Source organism: Rousettus aegyptiacus, unplaced genomic scaffold, assembly GCF_014176215.1.
Source record: "Rousettus aegyptiacus isolate mRouAeg1 unplaced genomic scaffold, mRouAeg1.p scaffold_m13_p_5, whole genome shotgun sequence".
NCBI classification, from domain to species: domain Eukaryota; kingdom Metazoa; phylum Chordata; class Mammalia; order Chiroptera; family Pteropodidae; genus Rousettus; species Rousettus aegyptiacus.
Genome location: NW_023416308.1, coordinates 67,328,501 through 67,350,691, shown reverse-complemented (window position 1 = coordinate 67,350,691; position 22,191 = coordinate 67,328,501). Strand labels below are relative to the sequence as shown.

General features: G+C 34.1%; 1 protein-coding gene across 7 annotated transcripts in view; it reads right to left on the bottom strand.

Moving 5' to 3' along the window:
- DLG2 (discs large MAGUK scaffold protein 2) overlaps positions 1-22,191 on the bottom strand; it is a 1,668,408-nt gene that overhangs the window by 1,453,437 nt on the left and 192,780 nt on the right. For all 7 annotated transcript variants that reach the window (XM_036221811.1, XM_036221806.1, XM_036221807.1 and 4 more), the window contains exon 3: positions 8,418-8,563. In XM_036221811.1, coding sequence (XP_036077704.1) covers positions 8,418-8,563 — 146 coding nt within the window. The remainder of the gene's footprint in view (positions 1-8,417; positions 8,564-22,191) is intronic.

Here is a 22,191-nt window from a genome sequence, read left to right as displayed (position 1 = left end):
TGCTAGGAGTACGTTACTCTGAAGAAAAAGTGCTATAAGCCAAAATAATATAAATAAGCTTCTCAACAAACTATTGATAAAATGAGGAGACTATTCTAGGTGCTAGAGGATAGGCAATAAACAGAATAGACAAAAATTCTAGTCTTCATGAAGCTTACATTTATTTTATTGAGAGGAAAAATGAACATTTAATTCTTGTGAGAATCCCATTTTAGAGGAAGAAACTGAGATATAGAGGGGTAAAGTATTTCCCCTGAGTCACATGGCCAGTAAGTGATGGAGCCTGGATTCAGTCTCAAATGATCTGACCAGAAAGTGCTTGCTCCTAACAAGTAAGTCATAATGTCTCTCTGATAATGATAAGTTCTATGAACAAAAACAAAGCAAGGCATGGTAACAGGGAGTGCTGTGCAGATGAGAAGGGTATTTAATACAATGCGGTAGGAATCACTGAAAAGGTGACATTAAAGACTTGCAAAAGGGTTACTCCCCCATCCCACACAGAAATCTGTAGAAATAACATTTCAGGCTAAAGACAAAGTAAGTGCCAAGAGTCAAGACTCTATGTGTTGGAGGAGCAGTGAGGTTGCTATGGAAGCTGGACAGGAGTGAGCAAGGAGTAGTAAGGTTTAGATCAGAGAGGTAACTGGAGCACACCAGCAGGACTCTATAGGCCATTAAAGGAACTTAGCTTTTATTTTGAGTAGGAAGATCCTGGGAGATTTTGACAAAAGGAATGACATGATATGTATTATGTTCCACCAGAAATGTTAAAGTTCTTACCTCTCTGAAGGTTTCTAGGTTGCATGCACACTATTTGAAATTAGGGCAGGAGAAAACCAATCACTTAAAATTATATTAAATATGATATAGTATCATACTACATGCTATAAAATTTCAAACTCATTTTCCCATCATTTCAGACTTACTGTAAAGCAAAAAAAAAAAAAGTATAGAAATATTACCACAGGGTCAAAAATATCAAAGAACTACTAAGTTGCACCGAGAGGGAAGACATACAGCATTTTTCAGGAGTATCTTGTAAAAAGAAACTTTTCGTAAATTACACACTTTTCATTATAACATAAATAAATACTGGGGATATAATATACGACATGATGACTATAGCTAACACTATTGTACGATATACTTAAAAGTTGTTAAGAGAGTAAATGTGATGAGTTCTCATCACATTTTTTTTTCTTTTTTTGTACCTGTATGAGATAATGGATTCTAATTAAACTTATTGTAGTGGTAATCATTTCACAATATATGTAAGTTAAGTCGTTCTGCTGTACTTCTTAAGCTTACACAGTGCTGTATGTTAATTATATCTCAATAAAACTGGGAATAAAATCTTTTGTTGAAACTTTGGCTTCAATTTATTTATTTTTTCCTGTTTTTTAGAGCCCGATTAAGGGATTTCTGTCTGCTAATCTCTTTTCTTCATGGCAAATTTTTCTGTAGCAAGTCATACATTAAATTCAAACTGCAGTGCTGTAGGCGAAAAAAATAAAAAATAAGGGATTGTAAGCTGACAAGGTCCTTGCAATCTGGGAGGTCAACCAAGGGTTTTCTTGCCAAAAAAAAAAAAAAAAAAAAAAATTAAACTACAGAGTATCTGCTACTATCGAAGTAGCAAATCTTTCAGCATTGGCTGCTGAAGGATAGAGTGACTTATTAACAAACCATTTTCCTTACAGGTTCTTTTCACTCTAATCATCCTACATTTGAGTTACTGTATTAGAGATATCCAGAGCTTGCAGGGAGCGTAAGAACAGAAAACACAGGCACGATATTCTTATTTTAAAAAGGTATAGTCTAGGTATAAGACTGGAAAGACTTACAAAAATATGCAAGTCAACTGGAACATGTTTCTCCCCAATTACATATATACTCTCTACCTTTCTCTGACCAAAAATCTCATATTAAAGGGTAAGAGAAAAAGAGCAAAAGAAGAAAAAAAGGAAACTTTGATGAGAATAACTTCAATGTGCAACCTTCTCCCAACCCTAAGCCTTTAAAGAAGTTCCCTTGCATCAGTAGGGCATAAGAGAACAAAGCAGAAATAATGGTAAAGGAATATCCAGGTAGAAGATTCTAAGCATCTTTTCAAGATCCTGTTGCACCCCAAGAAGAGTAGGAAGCAACCAAATGCTCATTTTACTCCTAGTTCTTACCAATGTGGCCATGAGATATATAGATAGAAATTTTTTTAAAAGCAAAGATTTGTGGTTAGAATGAGGAAAGCAGATGGTAGAGTGGAACTTATAGCTAGAGACCAAGTAGAAACACATGCATTTCAGTTGCAAATGACAACATAAAGGAGGAATGGCTCCTAAAGATAAGAAAGGAAATGTCCTGGTACAAATTATCTCATAGTGGATGCTGACCAATGACCACAATGCTTTCCTAAACATCAATCTCCCTGACCGACATCATTCAATCCACCAATAGTCATTGAGACACAACACAATGAGGTACAATATTACACAATATCTTTGCTCTCAGTGAGATGCTTTAGCAGAATATATGCACCATGGAATCAGTCCCTCTGAGGGGGAAAAAAAAATGCTCTAGGGAAAGTGGGGAAGTGATTAAGTGTAAAGCAAAAATATTTTGAGAAAAGCCAGAATTGACTAAGAGTATGTTTTCTGCCTCTGCAAATTAAAGGCTTAATACTAAGATTAGGTTGATTACAAAAAAAAAAAAAATAGATTACAAAAAAATAAAGTTAAAAAGTCTATGCACTATTACATTATAGGTTTTAAGATTTCACTGTGCCAGGCACTGTGATAGATACTAAGTGTACAATTGTGCCCTTCCTTGTGGAGCCTTCTATTGGGGTTGGCAGGTACTTCTTTAGCATTAAAATGTCACTGACATCTTGCAACCAGAAGCCAACTGATGCCTACCCATCTTTAAAATAACCAATCCAATAGCTATTTGCCCTGAAATTTTCCTATATATTCTACCAGGTTTTTTCTTTAAATGTCAAAATACTTCAAAAAATTGCATACACACACACGCGCGCGCACACACACAGAGAGAGAGAGAGAGAGAGAGAGAGAGAGAGAGAGAGAAGGAAGGGAGAGAGGGAAGGAGAAAAGTAGATATATATATATACATATATATAATATGTATATAATATATTATATATATATGTGCGTGTGTGTGTGAGAGAGAGAGAGAAACATTAAGTTAAATCCTGAACCCATAAAGTCATTTCAACCACTAATCTTGACTTTTGCCTCATACGAGTAAACTGCAGAGCTGTCAGAGGATACTTCCTTTTGCATTTTCCTGCATTATCAAAAATTTTTAAAGGTTGTGGATGTCTTAAGAAAACATTTTTTAAAAAATAAATGCACTAGCACATATAAAACCCACTAGAAAATAATAGCCCAGTGGTGCATCCATTGCCTTAAGTGTTTTTGAAACTTGTTTCTAGAGCTAATGCACCCATCACCTAAGAATATCATTCTTCCCAGACAAGAAAAAGCTAAAGAAGTTCACTACCACCAAATCAGTACTACAAAAAAATGTTAAAGGGACCTCTTTAAAAAGAAAGATCAAAAATATGAATAAAATGTCTACATATCTATCATCATTTTCTTCAAATGTAAATGGATTAAATGCTCCATTTAAAAGACATAAGGTAACTGAATGAATATGAAACAAGACCCTTACATATGTTACCTACAAGAGACTCACTTCAGTTTGAAAGATGTACAGACTGAAAGTAAGGGTGGAAAAAATTATTTCATAAAAACGGGAACAAAAAAAAAAACCAGGGTAGCAATACTTATACCAGACAAAATAGACTTTAAAACTAAGGTTATAATTAGAGACAAAGAAAGATCCAGTAATTTCACTTTTGGGTATTTATCCAAAGAAACCCAAAAGATTAATTCAAAAAGACATATGCATCCATATGATCATTGCAGAATTATTTTCAATAGCCAAGATATGGAAGTGACTTAAATGCTCATCAATAGATGAATAAATAAAATGTAGCACATATATACAATGGAATATTACTCAGCCATAAAGAAGAATGAAATCTTGTCATCTACAACAACATGGATAGATCTAGAGAGTGTTATGCTATGTGAAATAAGTCAGACAGAGAAAGACAAATAGCATATGATTACATTTGTATATGGAATCTAAATTTATAACAATAATAAATAAATAAACAAAATTTAAAAACTCATAGATACAGAGAACATTTTGATGGTTGCCAGATAAGAAGGGCATTGGGGGATGGGTAAAGTGGGTGAAGGAATTAAGAGGTACAAACTGGTAGTTACAAAATAGTTATGTGGGTGTAAAGTACAGCATGGGGAATATCATCAGTAGAATTTTAATAACTACATATGATATCAGATAAGCACTAAATTTATTGGGGGGATCACTTCGTAAGTCTAATCACTATGTTGTATATATGAAACCAATATAATATTGTATCTCAACTGTAACTGAAAAATTGAAAAAATATTTAAAAGAAAAAACTTGAAAAAATAAATAAACAAAGCTGTTGCAACTAATAAAAAAATACATTCTTCTTATTGTTTCAGAGGATATTATCCATGTCTCCCTTTGCCAGCTTACCAGCTGCTTTAAATAAACTCAGCTTGTTCAAAAGAGGGGACACAAGGTGACAATACAAAAACATAACATTGGCAGAATTTTTGTCCAGGCTGTTGTCCCTTATTCTAAGCTTTTCTAGTCATGAACTTTATTTGAGTTCCATTTCTCAATTACTGTTCTTCACATAGGCCATTTCGGCAACAACTTAATTTGGACTCACTTTTCAAATTTAGACCTTGGAAAGCCAATCCCCACAGAACAAGATCCTCAGTCGTTCTGACCAAGTACACTGAGACCACGAATGAAAGATATCCTTCCCCTCTGCCCACCTTCATTTTCAATAACAAAGACCAGCCAGATCTGTCTCTTGGCCTCATACAGCCCATTAAGGAAGAACAATCAGACTCACCTGAGAAGCACACTGGTTGGAGTGTGCATTCACGATCTGATGTTTTGGATATAACTGGCCAATATTCAAATTACCATAGGTTGAGGACTTCCAGAATAAGAGATTTTAAGACGCATAGAATAGAGTTTTTAAAAACCTAAAACTACATGTGGGAAAACCCACATTACATTAACTTATTGTGCCTATCCTGATTTTGACATTGAAAAATAAATGTCTAAAACCCTTGTGGATTTTTTTTTCATCATTCATCCTTATATTGCTGGCATCTGTTCATAAACCAATTAAACGTCCTGGCAAAAAGAAGAAGAGCACCAACACCTACTGCTGGGATGGATATGAGATAAAACTGCACTGACATGTGTTGTCAATGGAAATGCAAAAGATGAAATCAGTCTGACAACACTTATTCAAATTAAAAGTATACATACCCTCAGAGCCAATAATGTCACCCCTGAGAATCTATCTACTCTATAGAAAAAAAGCAAATGCAAATAAGGATGTACATGTAATCACCAGATTGCAGCATTAACCATAATGGCAGAAAACTGGAAACAACAAATTCCTATCAAGAGGGGAATGAGTGAATAAATTATGATACAGTCACATTATGAAATTATACATTTATCAGAAGAACAAATCAAAGCTATACTAAACATATATCATGAACATTTTTTGAGAAACAATTACTTTCCAAATTTCAATGTGCATATGAATGTGTACATGCACCTGTATGGAGATGGGTTACCCTGAATGTCGGGAGGGTAGAGCTAATGCAGCATAGGCAGGAAATGGGAAAAAAGAGAGACATGCAAAAATGCAAAAGCTAAAAAAAATAGAGAACTACATTTAGAGTTAAAAGTATATATTCAATCATTTACATAAAATTAAGTATATGTGTGGGACTATGCATCTAGAAATTGACTTAGATTGAGTTTTGAAAATTCATAAAGAACAAATATCAAAGCAATAAGAGCCTAGAAAAAAATATAGAATAGCTAGCTAATCTTAGAATGGAGAAGAACAAAGCAAAGAAAAAAGAATAAAAAAGATAATAAATTTTATCACATAAAAATTTTAAATATTTTGAATGTCAAAAATCTCTATTATATAACAAAATTAATACTAATCAACAAATTAGAAATAACATAACAATTATGACAACAGGATGGCATATCTGATCAATAAAATGCTCTTGTAAAACATTAAGAATTCTAGTACTAAGAAAAATGAACAAAGAGCTTAAATCACAAAAAAAAAGTAACAAATAATCATAAGAAAAAATAGTTCAGTCTCGATAATGAATAAATATTTACGATCTAAAGCATTAAGTAACAAATATTATTAATTAGTAAAATATTTTAAATAATTAATTCTACTAAAGGTATATGTATGCCTTTTCAAACACTGCTGGAAGCACCTTTTCACAAAGCACTTTCACAATTTATATCGAGAGGCTTAAAAAATGTCAATATCCTTGGACTCGGTAGTTTTGTTTATAGAACCAACCCAAATAAAATAATTGGAAAAGACATAATGATTTATATACACGGATGTCCATACAGCATGATTCATTGCAGAAAACTGGAAACAGCCTAAATAGTAAGTGGAGAACTACTTAAGTAAATTCCAAATGATGGAATATTATAGTGCCATTAAGATATTTTCATTAATATTTCATGACACAATATGAATAAATACTATTAGTGTAGCATTAAATTTAAAAGTTATAAAAGCATTCTATATACTATAGTCCCAATTTTATGTACATACATTTGTACAAGAAAAATAACACCAAAAAAAAAGTCAAAGTGATTAGTTTTAGGTATTGAAATTAAGATTTTTAAAACTTTCAAGTATTTCATAAACTTCACGTTATTATCATTGTTAACTTTATCTTCAAATAACTAAGGTGGTCATTAGATTCAACTTACTCAGTTTCCAAATCAATTCTAAGCAGGACAGAAAGTATAACATAGGTCTCAATTTTAACAATCTAAAAATTCAGCAATCAAGTGCCATTGATTAATAATGAGATTCCATGTAGCTTCCCAGTCAACTATAAAACCCCAGTTGTGACAGATTGATTGTTGTTGTGTGTGTGTGTGTGTGTGTGTGTGTGTGTGTGTGTACTACTACCTGCCTTCAAAGTATTGATGGCCAGTTAAAAATATCATTGACTTGCCCCTGCCTTCGTATTAATTCTCAGCTATGAACCTGAGACATGTCTTAACTTGTCTTACTCTTTGCTAACCATTAGCTCCCACAGCAGTCTCCAAACTTTTTGATCACATAATCCTATCTTTAAAAACCATTTGAGCACACAGCTCTAACTCTATATTTATAATTTTTAAATGTATATGTATTACCGTTAATATCGTATATGTTATAAATTACCCAAACATAAATTTTAAAGAACGTAATAAAAGAAATCTAATAGGGGGATTAATTTGTTCCTATACCCCAATGGATCATTTTATTCATGCCCCAGGATATATGGCCCTGCTATGGAGAGCAAAGCCTTTGATCACATTCTCCAATCCCACTATCCACCTGTTTTCCCTCATTGCATCTGGAATCACGTTCTGAATTTCCAGAATTACTTTGATTTGAGTCAACTCAAATATGTGACAATATTCATAACAGAATTCACTTGTAAATTTTGAAAAATCATGTCCTTCCCATGCTGTATTTTATTTTTTGTAAAAATCTGTATTTTTATATGTAAATATTATATACAGTGATAAAAAATCTTGAATGTCTTAAATTAAATAATAGCAGGCCAGAGGGTGATAACCAGAGATGAGAAAAGTTAATCAGTTAACCGTCATAGGCCAAAACCAATAAAAGACTGCTCATGTTCCGAAATGTATGTTAAAACTGTGAGTCAACTTCCAGGCAGCTATCTAGAAAGAAAAGTGGACCACCAGAGGCCACCACATTTTGCTTATGCATCAACATTCCATATTGTTGCCCCATGATCAATCCAGAAGCATCAAACATTTCTTCCTTATGATCTATTCACCTATCCCAGAACTTACCCCATTTCATATTTTCCCATCCACTCACTCCCTAATATATAACCAAAATAAATTCTTTCAAAACAACTTACATCTTTCATCCTCAAACTCATTATATAAATGAGCTCCATCAATCTCAGGATGGTGGACATGTTTGACTTCACCATCTAGGTCTGCTGCTGATGGTTTACACTGCACATCCCCAGACCTGGTCATTTTACTTAATAAGCATATGGCTCAATAAACCCTTGCTTTCAGGACAATTTAAACAGTATGGTATAACCACATTTCTATTATTATTGCTGTCATTTGTTGATAATGATTGCTACTACAACTTCTTCTTGACTGGCATAAGTAAGTTATATTATTTAGTTCTTTCAAATGTTTCAATAATATACCTCTGCAGACTGTTGAAGGTTATCATGGCATGGAGCAAGAAGGGATGTCTTCTCCCATTTCTGTGCAACTTGATTGGCTTCTTCTATCTTCTGCTCACAACTTTTTTGAGAATTTAGCAATGTCACCTCATAAAATTCTTGAATATCTGTGAAGAAAATGCAAGGGACGAATCAAAATGTCACGTTCCACCTCACAAATAGCTTCTGTATACATGTGTATATGGAAGATTTTCCTGATTAGAAGAATTGCATAAATATGTGTCTCCCAAGAATATAACAAAAATAAAGTAAATTCTGAAAATTGCATTTTTGTCTACATGAGCCTTCTTATACCAGCCTTATTCATGACTGCAAAAACTGGGAGTAACCAAGATGCCCTTCAATTGCTGAGTGGATGAACAAGTTGTAAATCTCTATAATGAAATACTACTCAGAAAGAAGGAGGAATGAGCTATCAAGCCATAAGAAAACGTAGATGAATCTTAAATGCACATTGCCAAGTTAAAAGGCTACATTTTTCATTATATGATTCAATTTATATAATATTTCAGAAAAAGCAAAACCAAGTACAATAATCAGTGATTGCTAGAGGTTCTGGGTTAGGGGAAGAGGATTAAATAGGTAAAGCACAGGGTGATGAAAATATTCTGTAATGATATTGTAATGGCGGAAACCTAACATGAAGCATTTGTCAAAACTCACTGAACTTTACAGTACAAAGAGTAAACCTCAATGTCACAATTTTTTAAAATTCATTTAGGAGGTTAGGGAATTTCAAGATGAAATGCAGACTGTGACAAAAGAATCTAACCATATTACAAATGTAGGATGCTTTCATATAGTTTTTTTGGCTTTGGTTTCACAGTCTCTACTCAGGTAATCACCTTTTTCTCCTACTGCCTTTGTAAGGTTATTTCACACACCTATAATACAATAAGTGCAGGATACACTGGAACTCCTTGTACTATTTTTGCAACTTTTCCATAAGCATTAAAACTACTCTAAAACAAATAGATTACTTTTTGAATTGCCTTTTTTAGAGACATTACATAATCACTATCAGAAACCTGCCCAAATGACCCCAGAAATGAATGCTTTCATAAATTCATCTTTTGGTTCAGGATGTAAATGGCATTAAAAATTATCCCACAAGGTTAAATTTTATACAGTTTTAATATATGAAGTGTGCTTTTGAGGACATCTGCTTCTGACAATATAACTAAGTACTCTGCAAATTAACTTGGACAGGATGCATGCTTTGAAGCATTACTGATGTTGCAACAAATAGGGTCGATCTCTAAAAAAATCTTTTACACACACACACACACATACATAGTTGAGATCAGAGAAGGTAGCATAATGGAGTAACAGTAGTGAAAAGACAAAAGGAATGGAATTATTCTGAGGGCAGATACCAATGGCAGAATTGCTAGCTGTATAGTGGAACTTAGTAAGTAAAGTAAGGAAACGAACCCTTGGACCTCGTCATTAAGCCAAGATCTTCGAGGGATGCTGAAGAAATTCTGTGTCAGTGGCTCCCCACTGGCCAATGACAGCAGTAAATAAAATATTTTTTAAAAGAAATCTTAAGGTTCTCACAGATTATGGTCAAGAAATGGACTGACAATCAAAGATCACAAACCAACAAAAAAAGGCATGGAATTTTGGCTGAAATTTAGCAGGAACAACAATAATAGGTTTAGATGGCCAGTGATTGTTGATTTTTTCATTTTCTGATATAGGATATAGATGATCTATGTAAAGTATTAAAGAAAGATGATCATAATCACAGAGATTGGCAAATAACAAGGATCTAGTAAGAATGAACAGTAAGAGTGAGGAGAACAAATATGACTTCTAAAAACTAAAAATATAATTCTTTAGTGATAGATTAATGGGTAGCTAGAGGGATTGATATGACATGAATACAATAAAGTGCTAATGATAGAATCTATGTGGTAGGTGCACAGGTAATGTTCTTGTAACTTTGCTATGTTTGAACTTACATAATAAAATGATGAAAAATATATAATTATTTAAAGTTAAAAACTTGATGTATGGGTTAAATAGCAGATAAGACAAAGCAGAACTGAAAAACATCCCTCAAGAAATTACCCAGTATGTAATACAAGAGAAAATAAAATGGAAAATAAGAAAGCAATATCAAGATATATAGAGTGTAGATGAGAAGGCCCAATATTTTCTAATAAGTATCTACAGGAAGAAAATAGAATAACAACTGATAAAGCAATAATAGATACAACATTTTTAGAACCTATGAAAATACGAATTCACAGATCCTGAAAGTAACAGCTTTTACTAAAGAGAACAAATAAAACCTATATCTAGGACTAGACATAGAATGAAATTGCAGAACACCAAAGACAAAGCAAAGATCTTAAAAGAAAAAAAAAATCAGACTTCTCAATAATAATAATGGAATCCAGACAACAATAGATTAATAACTTCAAAATTTTGAGAGAAAATAACTGTTTGCAAAGGCTTGTTTCTTTGCAAATCACTTATCCGATATATTAAAAAAAGTGTTTCTAGAACATATAAAGAACTCTCGAAACACAATAAGAAACCAAATAATTCAATAGAAAAAAATGGGTAAAAGATTTGAACAGACTTTCACCAAAGAAAATAATACATGGCATATAAGCACATGAAAAAATATTCAACATCAGTACTCATCAAGTAAATGTAAAATTAAAATCACAATGGGACACCACTACGTAGTTATTAGAATGGCTAAAATTACAAAGACCAAGAATACCAAGCATTGACAGAAAAGTGAAGGAACTGGAACTCTCATATACTGATGATGAGAATAGAAAATGGTACAACCACTTTGAAAACCAGTCTAGCAGTTTCTTGAAAAGTTAAACATATAGCTACTACAGGAGAAAGCAAGTCTTGTTTTAGGTATTTATCTCAGAGAAAAAGAAATATGTATGTTAGGATGAAAAGTTAAATCCAGAACAACCTAAATGTCAATCACTAGATGAATGAATACTCAAACGTGGTATATACATACAATGGAATACTATTTAGCAATAAAAAGGAACAAATTATTAATACACATAACATGGATAAATTTCAAAATAGTTAAGTCAAATTAAAAAAACAGACATAAATGAATGTTTCTTGTATAATACCAGCTATATAAAATTCTAGAAAATGAAAGCTAATCTATAGTGACAGAAAACAATTCACTGGTTGCCTAAGAGTGAATGCGGGGGAGGAATGGCAGGAAGGGGTGAGTGGGAGGGATTACAAAGTTCAAGAAGAGACTTTAAGGAGTGATGGATATGCTCACTATCTTAATTGTGCTAAAAATTTTACTACTGTATACATATATCAAGACATATTAAATCATGTACTTTTTATATGTACAATTTATTAGGTATCAATTATACCTCAAGATAGAAAGTAAAAAATACAAGATGCAAATTGAGATATTTTCATAACATATTTGCAAAGGTACAATATCCAGATATGCAAAGACCAACAAATGAAAAAGGAAAAATGTACAAAGCAAAAGAAAAAATAAATATAAAGTATCAACAGGCATTTACATTAAAGAAAACATATATCACTGATAAGCTCTGGAAAAAACTTCTCAGCCACATTAGTGATGATAAATACAAAGTAAGATCATAATCCAGTATCATGTACACCAATAGTATTGGCAAAAATAATGACATCTGACAATTAAAGGGCTAATAAAATAAGATATGGATTAATGGTAACCTTTATTTATTTCTGAAGAGTGTAAATTGCTATAACTACCTAGAAAATGATCTTGTACTATCTTGTAAAACTGAACATTTGTTTCTCCTATAATCCAGCATTTCTACTATTCAGTATACATCCTAGATAAACTCTTGCACTTAATGTACCAGGAAAGAAACCAAAATGTTCATAGAAGCACAGATCATAACGGCAAAAAATTAAAAATAATCCAATGTCCATCAAAAGGGGATGGATAAATGTGTTATGTTCTCAAAATGGAATTTATATAGCAGTAAAAATGAATGAATTATAGTATCATGAAATGACATGGATAAATCTTAAAACATAATGTTGAATGAAAGATGAAAGTCTCAGTATAAAAATATTTTTGTAAAGCTCAATATGTAAAACTAAACTATACATTACACACCCATACATACATATGCAAAAAGACATATAGACCAAAGCAAAGAAGTTCATGAAAAGATATTATTACAATTACTTCAGTGGAAGGGATGAGCCAAAAAATGCAATAAGGGAGGAATACATAGGTAGATGCAAATTAATGGTAAAGGCCTAGTTATAGATTTGGGTGGTAATTTCAGAAATGTTTATTATTATGCTACTTATATTACATATAAATTACATGCATTCTTTTATGTGTAAAAAATTACTTTTTTAAAAAGTTATACTCAAATTTTATGCACAGCTACAACTTTATTCTGCCACTAGTACTAAAGTAGCTGTGAAGCCATGTTTGGAAAATGTTTGACTGGAAGGTAAAAGCCATACAGATATAAATCCTTCCTACACTTTTTAAAAGTAAGGGTTGGTGGGATATTAATTGGGTTGATACAAGCCAGAGGAATAAGGAATAAAAAAGTAAAACAAAAAAATAAGATATATTTATATTATCCAGTCTCAAGAGGTCATTAAAAATAAAAGAGTAATGATATAAGTAAAACAATTTTTACAGAAAATTAAATTCCAAGATTCCTTTCCTTTGCATAAATTTTAAGGATATAAACACTGTTGCATAAGCAGCATTTTCAACTTGCCAAATTTTTAAATATTAGGTATATAAATTATCCAGAGATAGAAGCACATTTATTGTATTCATTTTAAGAATTCATACCAAGTTATACTTTGAACATAATTAATAGCAGTGACTTGATCACATCTAGAAAAACTCTATGGATGGTATTTTAATATTAAATTTGAAAATCTTCATTAACTTATAATCCTCAAACCTGATGAAGTACTCAAAAGTCTATTTAACTCCTTCACCTATTGATTCTCTTCTGTCTAAAAAACTACTAGAGAAGAAGGTAACCTTAATTAAGTTAAAGATTGCTTAAATTTGAAGTCTACAACCAATGTCAAATTTTACTTCTGGTCGGTCAGCATTGATTTTTAATGCCTGACATATATCTGTCCATCATTTCCCAAGCACCTTTCTGACACCCTCTCATATCCCTACCACCACAAACACTACCACTTTCTGGCCATTCCCAAGTTCAGACCCCCACCATCTCTTGTTGTCACTCTTCCCTAGGCCCGGACGTCCTTAAACACACATAGAAATCCTACTTTTTTTCAATACCCAGTCCCAGCACTATGCCTTTGTAAAAAGAATATTTGAAATCAACAATCTAAATATAAAAGGTTATCAGCATAGAAATTATTCATTTTGAGTTCAGCTGAGTAGGACATGTGTGAGTAAGAACACCTAAGCAGCTACCATTAAAAAGAAAAAATGCTTGTGTAGAGTTTTATGGGACGGGATGGGGAATAGGTAATGCTGCTTCTTTCCTCTCATTTCCATAAAATAATGCTCACATCTATTTAATAGTTATTTCTCATTTTACTTTGTATTAGATGTAGTTGTTCACTCATCTCACCTCAATTCAACATTTCAAAAAGTATTTTTTAAGTGCCACTCAAGGCCCCTAAGAATAAAGACAATGTCCTAGCTATCCACATATTCTCTGTTATCTAGAATCAGCTTTTAAAGCACACAATGAATGCTTGCTAATTTTAGTTCATTTGCAGTCCCTCTCCATTTAATGTTCAAACAGAAGAAAAATCACTGACTAGAGTCAAAGCTCCTCACACTCAGGACGGCAGAAAAACCTGCATATTATTTCGATCATGTTGTTATGTGACTGGACTACTGGACTTGATCACAACTGTGAGCACATTTTATTTGGCACATTTCTCCCTCAAATGAAAAAGTTTTGCCAGCTCTGATAGTTTATTCAAAATAATCTCCCCAAATTCTTGAAGGCATACCCATATTGTTTTCTGAAATAATTTGTAAATTATTATCAAATTTACAGATGAGAGGTTCTCAGACTAAAATGTACACATAAATCTGAATCACCTGGGAATCTTGTTAAAACACAATCATGACTAAGTTCCAGCGTGGGCCTGGATCTCTGCATTTCTAATAAGCTCCCAGGTGATGTCAATGGCTTCTGATCCACCAGCAACACTGGACCTAGGAAAGCACCTCTGGAATTAGAACCTTGCTGAGTTATTGCTATCCTCTTCTCTTGTAGAGTAAGAGGTGGGAAGGAAAAACTCCAGGAAGAAAAGTTAATTGGCAAAAGAACTCTGCCCATTGACTGAAAAAATAATCATAACTGCTTAGAGAATATTATTGGCTAAATTGATTCAGATTCAAGTACTTAGAAACTCAATTAAAAGGAATTGCATTTTAGTACTCTGTCTCTAAGATACATTAAAACAGAAAAAATCAGCTTGCAGGTGATAGCTGAGATAGTTCCTATTCATTCTAATCTCTATTTTGTTTTATCTTGATCAAACTGCATGATCAAGAGAATCCATAATAGGATTGTCTTTTTAAATACACTGTAAAACTCACATACTCAAAATACTTATTCTTCCAAATAGAGACAATTTGACATGACATAGTTATTTCAATGATGGTGATATTTCCTCAAAAAAAAAAAAAAAACACCATTTAGAATTCTTTGAGATATAACTTTAAGCATCTGAGAAATTTATTTAGAATATTCTAAGACATGGCAAATCTTTTCTCATTTGAGGGAGATTTACCTTTTTTTTGATGTGGCCAAAAATCATTGGAAAAACTGTGAATATACTGAATGACAGAGAAATACATTTCCTTTCACATGACTTGAATTAAATTAAGAAAATATGTCTTTTAAGTCATGAAACTTTTTTCTTGTATGACTCACAAATTGATCTGTGTCTACTTAATGACAGTAAAACAAACAACAACAACAAAAAAGCAAGAATGCAGGACACCTAACATATTTATATGCTTTCGTATCTATTAGCTCAAAGGCTGGAATAGAAGTGACTAGGGAAAGTCTCTTTTGCTTCCTCCCATGACAGCTTTTATGTTGCTATGCATACTATGAAGGGGGCAATTGTAGTCACCTCTCCCCACTGCCAATCAGAAGCCTCTTTGAAGCTTGTTGTTATTGATTCATTTGGTTTTTTTGTGATTGGAACATATGGCTATAACTCGCCAAAGCTGTTTAATCCCAAGAATTTGCTGAAATCTTGTCTTAATAACGAGAAAGTAATCTTTATAAAATGTGCCTTCTTATAAAACATATGTTTAAGCTTCTAGCATCCCTTGTTCTCTGTAGAGTTTCCCATACCACACACCTGATTATAAATTCATCTGAACAGTATAACACAGTTTTCTTGTGATATTTAAAGATGTTACAAAATGCAGTCTTCCTATTCCAGTAGCCTTTCCTGAATACTTGGTTCTGTTTGGCAAGCCAGATAAATACTCATATCCAATTCCCTTATGCTGCATCCAGATACATACTTTCTCTTCTGCAAAGTAAAAATTTATCATTGCCCTGGTCCATTTGAGTCCAAGACTATCAGACACTGAAGAACAAAAACAGAATTGCTCTATCAGTGCAGCAAGTGTCCTAATCTTAGACTTGCAGCCAGACAAGTTTCTTAAAGGATATTGCCTGAGACTAGAAAAATGAAGTTGAATATGAGTAGGCCACAGCTCAATGTGGATGAAAAGAAAATATAAGTTAAATTTCACAGCCAAAAATTGAAAGTGAAAGCAAGATCAGTGATAGGCACTAGTCAAGTACCAAGTTGGAACCCAAAAGAGGCTAAACCAAAGCAGAGTGAGAAACCCAGAGTCCAAGTACTAATATATGATCAAACCCAATAGATATTGAAGAAAAAAGACCAGAGAATGAGGAAATGCTTATACACAAAAGATTCAAGCAAATTTCCACAATATTCTGATATGATTGGGCTTCTTCTATGCCCAAAGTACAAAGAGGGAGGGAGAGAGAGAGAAGAGAAGGCAGGAGAAGAGAGAAGAGGGGAGGAGAAAGGAGAAGAGGAAGTGGAAGGGAAGGAAAGAAAAGGAGGGAGAGCAAATGAGAAAGAAAAAAGAAAAGGAAGAGATAAGGGAGGAAATCTTGGTTTCAAAATACTTTCTTCTCCTAAAAAGAATGAAACCTTTTTAGAAAAAAAATCACTCCAGGACTAGAACAGGGAAATTACACGATAAACCTCAGATATTCTGCTGCAGAAAGAGTATGCTGAAAAATCATGGGACCACATCAAAAAGACATGAAGGCAGTTTGAAGGGGCTCCTACTGACCAACTCTGGAACAAAATGAGCATTGAAATAAATTCATAGTAACAGGTTATAACCTATTGAATAAAATCGGAACCCCTCAATCCATCCTGACATAAATAAATGAGTGATTAAATAGTAGAAAAGGGAAAGATCTTCTTTACAGTAGAATTCCAGCTAATAAATATAGAAGAAATGATGGAATTAGAAAATCAACAATGGTCATGGACGCTAAAATCTAGTAGATAAAAATTTGACAAGGAACATAATGTCACATAGTCTCGTAGTATTGCCCCACAAATTAGAACACACGATCGGTGGAAGCCTCCTGTTATCATGCATCAAGATATGAACATAGCATCACTTCTGTGATATTCCTGTCCAAAATGCATAAGCTGGACCTAATCATGAGGAAACATCAGACGAAAACCAAATTATAAGACATTCTACAGAACACTTGGCCTGTAATCTTCAAAAATATCAAGGTCAAGAAAAGAATCGCTGATGCAGTATTAAACATGGACTGCTCATTAGGTAACAGTACGATACCCATGTTAAAATACCTGCTTTTGATTACCATAAGTTCAAGAGTCATATTTTGGAAACATCATTCATTTTATTTACTTGCAAATATATTATGAGGAATTAAAACTACACCTATTTTAGAAATAGAGAAACTGAGACTTGCAGTGGCAGGGCTAGGACTGGAATCTGCATTTGCCACAAAACTGCACACTCTTTTTGCTACAACATGTTGCAGTAATATGCCTAATAGAACATTCAGGGTTAATTGAATGGTGTCAATTCTAAAACAAACATATCTCATTGTAAATACATGACTAGAATATTATTTAGGAAATTCTTCAGACCACCAGATGGAAGGAAATTCAAGCCTGAAGAATTCTCAAAAACTTTCCAAGGCCTGTTACCAAGAATACTTTAACTAATCTCAATTGGTCAGTTTTTAGCAAAAGCTATTTCGTTTCTCTCTCCATCAGCAAAAACTTAAACAGAATAAAAGTTTGGGCTCCAGGGGCCATATCTTCCTAGCTGATGAAGGCCAAGGAGAGACAAAGATGCTTCTGTATAAAGGTACCTGCTGACTGTCAGCATAGTTAAGCTTGGAGACAAATGTAAATAGAAGCTGCTACAAATGACTTTATTGGCATGAATAGATTCTCAGTTTTGCTTTATTCGTGCCCTGAACACAGGGTTTTCAATAAATATTAGTTACACAAGAATGTTGTAACAACTTTTTCTCACGGACTCAGAACTACCTTTAAGAGAAAAAGATGGCAGGAGACCAGCCAAAATGGTGTAGAAGGTAGATGCTATGAACATCTCCTCTCACACCAGAATTATACTGAAACTGCAGAACAACCATCACTGGTAGTCGCTTGAGGTCTGGCTGAACAAAAGTCCTACAATTGGGAACATACATAAGAAGTCCTCGAGGCTGGAAGGAGAGGCAGAGACACGAAATGACCCAGTCCTACAACCAGGTGTGACATTGGAGAATCAGGAGAGCTACCTTGGATGCAAATCCTCCTCGCCCCCCTCCCTCGGCTCCCAAGCCCAGGGTACCAGTGCTGGGAAGAGAAGTCCCCACAACTTCTGGCTATGAAAACTAGTGGAAATTGTGGCTGAGTGAAACTCAACGCTGTGGGAGTTGCAGACATTCCTCTTAAAGGGCTCGTGCCCAGACTGACTTGCCGATGGACTCACTCTCTCTGAGCTCCAGTGCTGGGACAACTGCTCGAGGAGTGCCAGGGACATATGGAAAGAGAGGTTGTCACGCTTCAGGGTGAAGGCTAGAGGGGTAGCTTTCTCCCAGACAGAAGTGCTAGCAGTATTCATTCTTTCCTGGTTGAGCCCTCCCCATCCCCAGTGTACAAATGTAGGCAGCGATCATATATGAATTTTCACCAATATGAATAACAAAGGTCACTCCACCCAGGTGATTTCCTGAAATCCGCCTCTCCCAACATGTGGGCCCACCTAAGGTGCCTCCAGTGGTTTATTCCATACAAATAGCCTATCTTGGCTCATGCTACAGATTTTCCTAAAATCCCTCAGAGGCTCACAAAACCCAAAGAAGCAGCATTTGGCATGCCCTGTACTTCTTGCTGAGAAGCACAAAGCCCAGCACTAGTGCCTGCCAACCTTGGTTTTTGGCCTGGCCTCTCAAGACACCTATAAGCCCAGCACAGGTGACAGCCATTTGCAGATTGCTTGGTAACTCTTACTAGGTAGCCCTGGAAGTGCACAGGCTGCAGCTGAACTTGGCCTGCATCTGGGCCCTGTCCAGGCCTTTGGGCCAGCACACCCAGTGGTCAGCTATGACAGCAATGAAGCAAGAGCACCATCCAGGGCTGCATCTGTGGAAGACATACCAGAAGCGCAGACTGGGCAGGCAACAGAGCCCTACTAAAGTGAATCACACTCCATAGGTCAGCCCTTTTCCAGCCAATTTTCATAACCAATCAGCTCGAGGCTCAATCCCTCCCACTGAAATGAAAATAGCAACCAAGGCTCAACTACATCAGGAGGGCACACACAACACACACAAGGGGCATATCTTGAATACCCTGCTCAGGTGACCAGGGAAGAGACCATGCCACTGGGCCTCACAGCACACCCACTACATAAACCCACTCTGCAGATTGGGAGACTTAGGAGCCCTACCAGATATATAGAAACGGACACAGGAAAGCAGCCAAAAGAGGGAGCCAAAGAAACATGTCCCACATGAAAGAACAGAATAAAGTTTCCGAAAAAGAACTAAACAAAATGGAGACAAGCAATTTACCAGATATAGAGTTCAAAACACTGGTTATAAGGATGCTCAATGAACTTAGGGGAAGAGTAGATGAATTAATTCAGTGAGAACTTTAACAAAGAGATAGAAAATATAAAAATTTGGATAGAAAATATAAAAAAGAACCAGTCAGAAATTAAGAATACAATATTTGAGATGAAGAGTATACTAGAGAGAATCAACAGATTGGATGAAGCAGAAGATCGAATCAGCAATTTAGTGGATAAGATAGCAGAAAACACCTGATCAGAACAGCAATAAGAAAAATTAAAAAAAAAAAAATGAGGATAGTTTACGGGGCCTCTGGCACAACATCAAGCGCAACAACATTCACATCATAGGGGGCCTAGAAAGAGAAGAGAAAGAACAAGAAATTGAAAACCAATTTCAAGAAATAATTACTGAAAACTTCTTAAACCTGGTGAAGGAAGCAGACTCACGGGCCTAGGAAGTACAGAGAGTCTCAAACAAGATGAACCCAAAGAGGCCCACACCATGACACATACATCATCATTAAAATGCCAAAGGTTAAAGACAAAGAGAATTCTAAAAGCAGCAAGAAGAAAGCAGTTAGTTATCTACAAGAGAGCTCCTAGAAGATTGCCAGCCAATTTCTCAACAGAAACTTTGCAGACAGGACATGGCACAAAATATTCAAAGTGATGAAATCCTAGAACCTACAACCAAGGTTACTCTACCCAGCAAAGCTATCTTTAGAATCAAGGGACAGATAAAGTGCTTCCCAGACAAGAAAAAGCTAGAATTCATCACCACCAAGCAAATATTAGAGAAAAAGTTGGAGAGACTTCTTTAACAAGATGTAATATATATATCAAAAATATAAATAAAGAATGACAATAATTACATATCTAAGAACAAGTACTTCAAGTGAAAAAGAATTGAATCCTCCAATCAAAAGATAGGGTGGCTGAATGGATAAGAAAACAAGACCTTTGCATATGCTGCTGATAAGAAACTCACTTTAAACTAAATAACACACAAAACTAAAAACAATAGGATGGAAAAAGATATTTCATGATGGACCTAGAGTGTATGGTGCTCAGTGGAGTAAGTCAGATAGAGAAAGATAAATGCCATATGATTTCACATACATGTGGAATCTAATGAATAAAAAATAAATAAATAAACCATAGACAAACACATAGGTGCAGAGGGTTACCAGATGGGAGAGGGATTAGGCAGTAAGTGAAAAAAGGGAAGGGATGAAAAAATGTAAAATGGTTGTTACGAAATAGTTATGGAACTATAAAGTGTAGCACAAGGAATATAATCAATAGTACTGTAATAACTATATACAGTGTCAGATGGGTACTAGATTTATTGGGGTGATCACTTCATGAGTTACATAGATGTCTAATCACTATGTTGTATAGCCAAAACTATTATAATATTGTATGCCAACTGCAATTAAAAAATAAAAAATACTACTTAATAAAAAAAAAGCGATAAAAAGGTGGCAAGATAGGTATGAAAAAGAAACCAGACTATAGGGAAAATATTACTGTCAGGCGTGTAAGTATAGATTTACTTACTATTCTGTTTAATGCTGATTTTATGCAATTTTATAATCAATCCAATGAACCAACTCATATGAGGCCAGAATAGCATTTGGACAATAGGGAGAAGTTATCCATAGAGACATGTGTTAAGTAGAAAAATAAAATTCTGTCTCAGATATGCAAAAAGATAGAGTGCCTCTCATCTCCTCAAGTCTGGTATAGAGTCTCTCTTATTACAACTTGCCAAAATAGTTCTGTTTGTTTTCACTTTGTTTTACTTTATTCTTTACTTTTTTCTTATTTTGGACAGATCGTTCTGAATCATAACACCAAACAGCACCAAATACTTAGTTTCTTATGTGTAACATGAGGTAAGAGGTGTTTCTTTGGCAGATTAAACATCTAATGTCAACTAGCACTTGAGAAAAGTGTCACATTCCACAGCTCCAAAAGGACTAATTTAAATGGCAGTCTGTAATTGCTTCATTTGGAATCACTCCAAGAAATGACAGCTGATGGCTAATCTCAAAAAGAACATTGCTCTTCGGCACCAGCGTGCTAATTTATCTGAAAGATCAATTGTAGATTATAAAAATTATTGAAAATATACTCCTATAAAATTTATGATAACATTTTATTATAATTATAGTATAATTTCCATTATATGTAATTACATGATTATACATAAGTGACATAATTATAATTCTATTATAATTTATAATTTTATTAGTGTATAAATTATATTAATTATATAACATTAAATATCATATACATATCATTATAGCACAGGTATAATCATATTCATTATATCACATTAAGTTTATAACATTCTGTGCTAAGAAATCTTAAAATATAATAGTTAAATAAAGTTATGGAAACATAAAATCTAGAGTCATTGAATATGTCACCTCCTTTCTTCCCAACTTCCCCAATATCTAAAGGGTTCACATAAGAGAAAATTATATGCCCGAATACAGATTAGAAAATATGCTACCTTATGTACGTAAGCTATTATTAGTTTACTTTCATATGGGCTAAATAAAGAATAATGCCTTTTGTTCTGATGACAGTGTAAAGCTA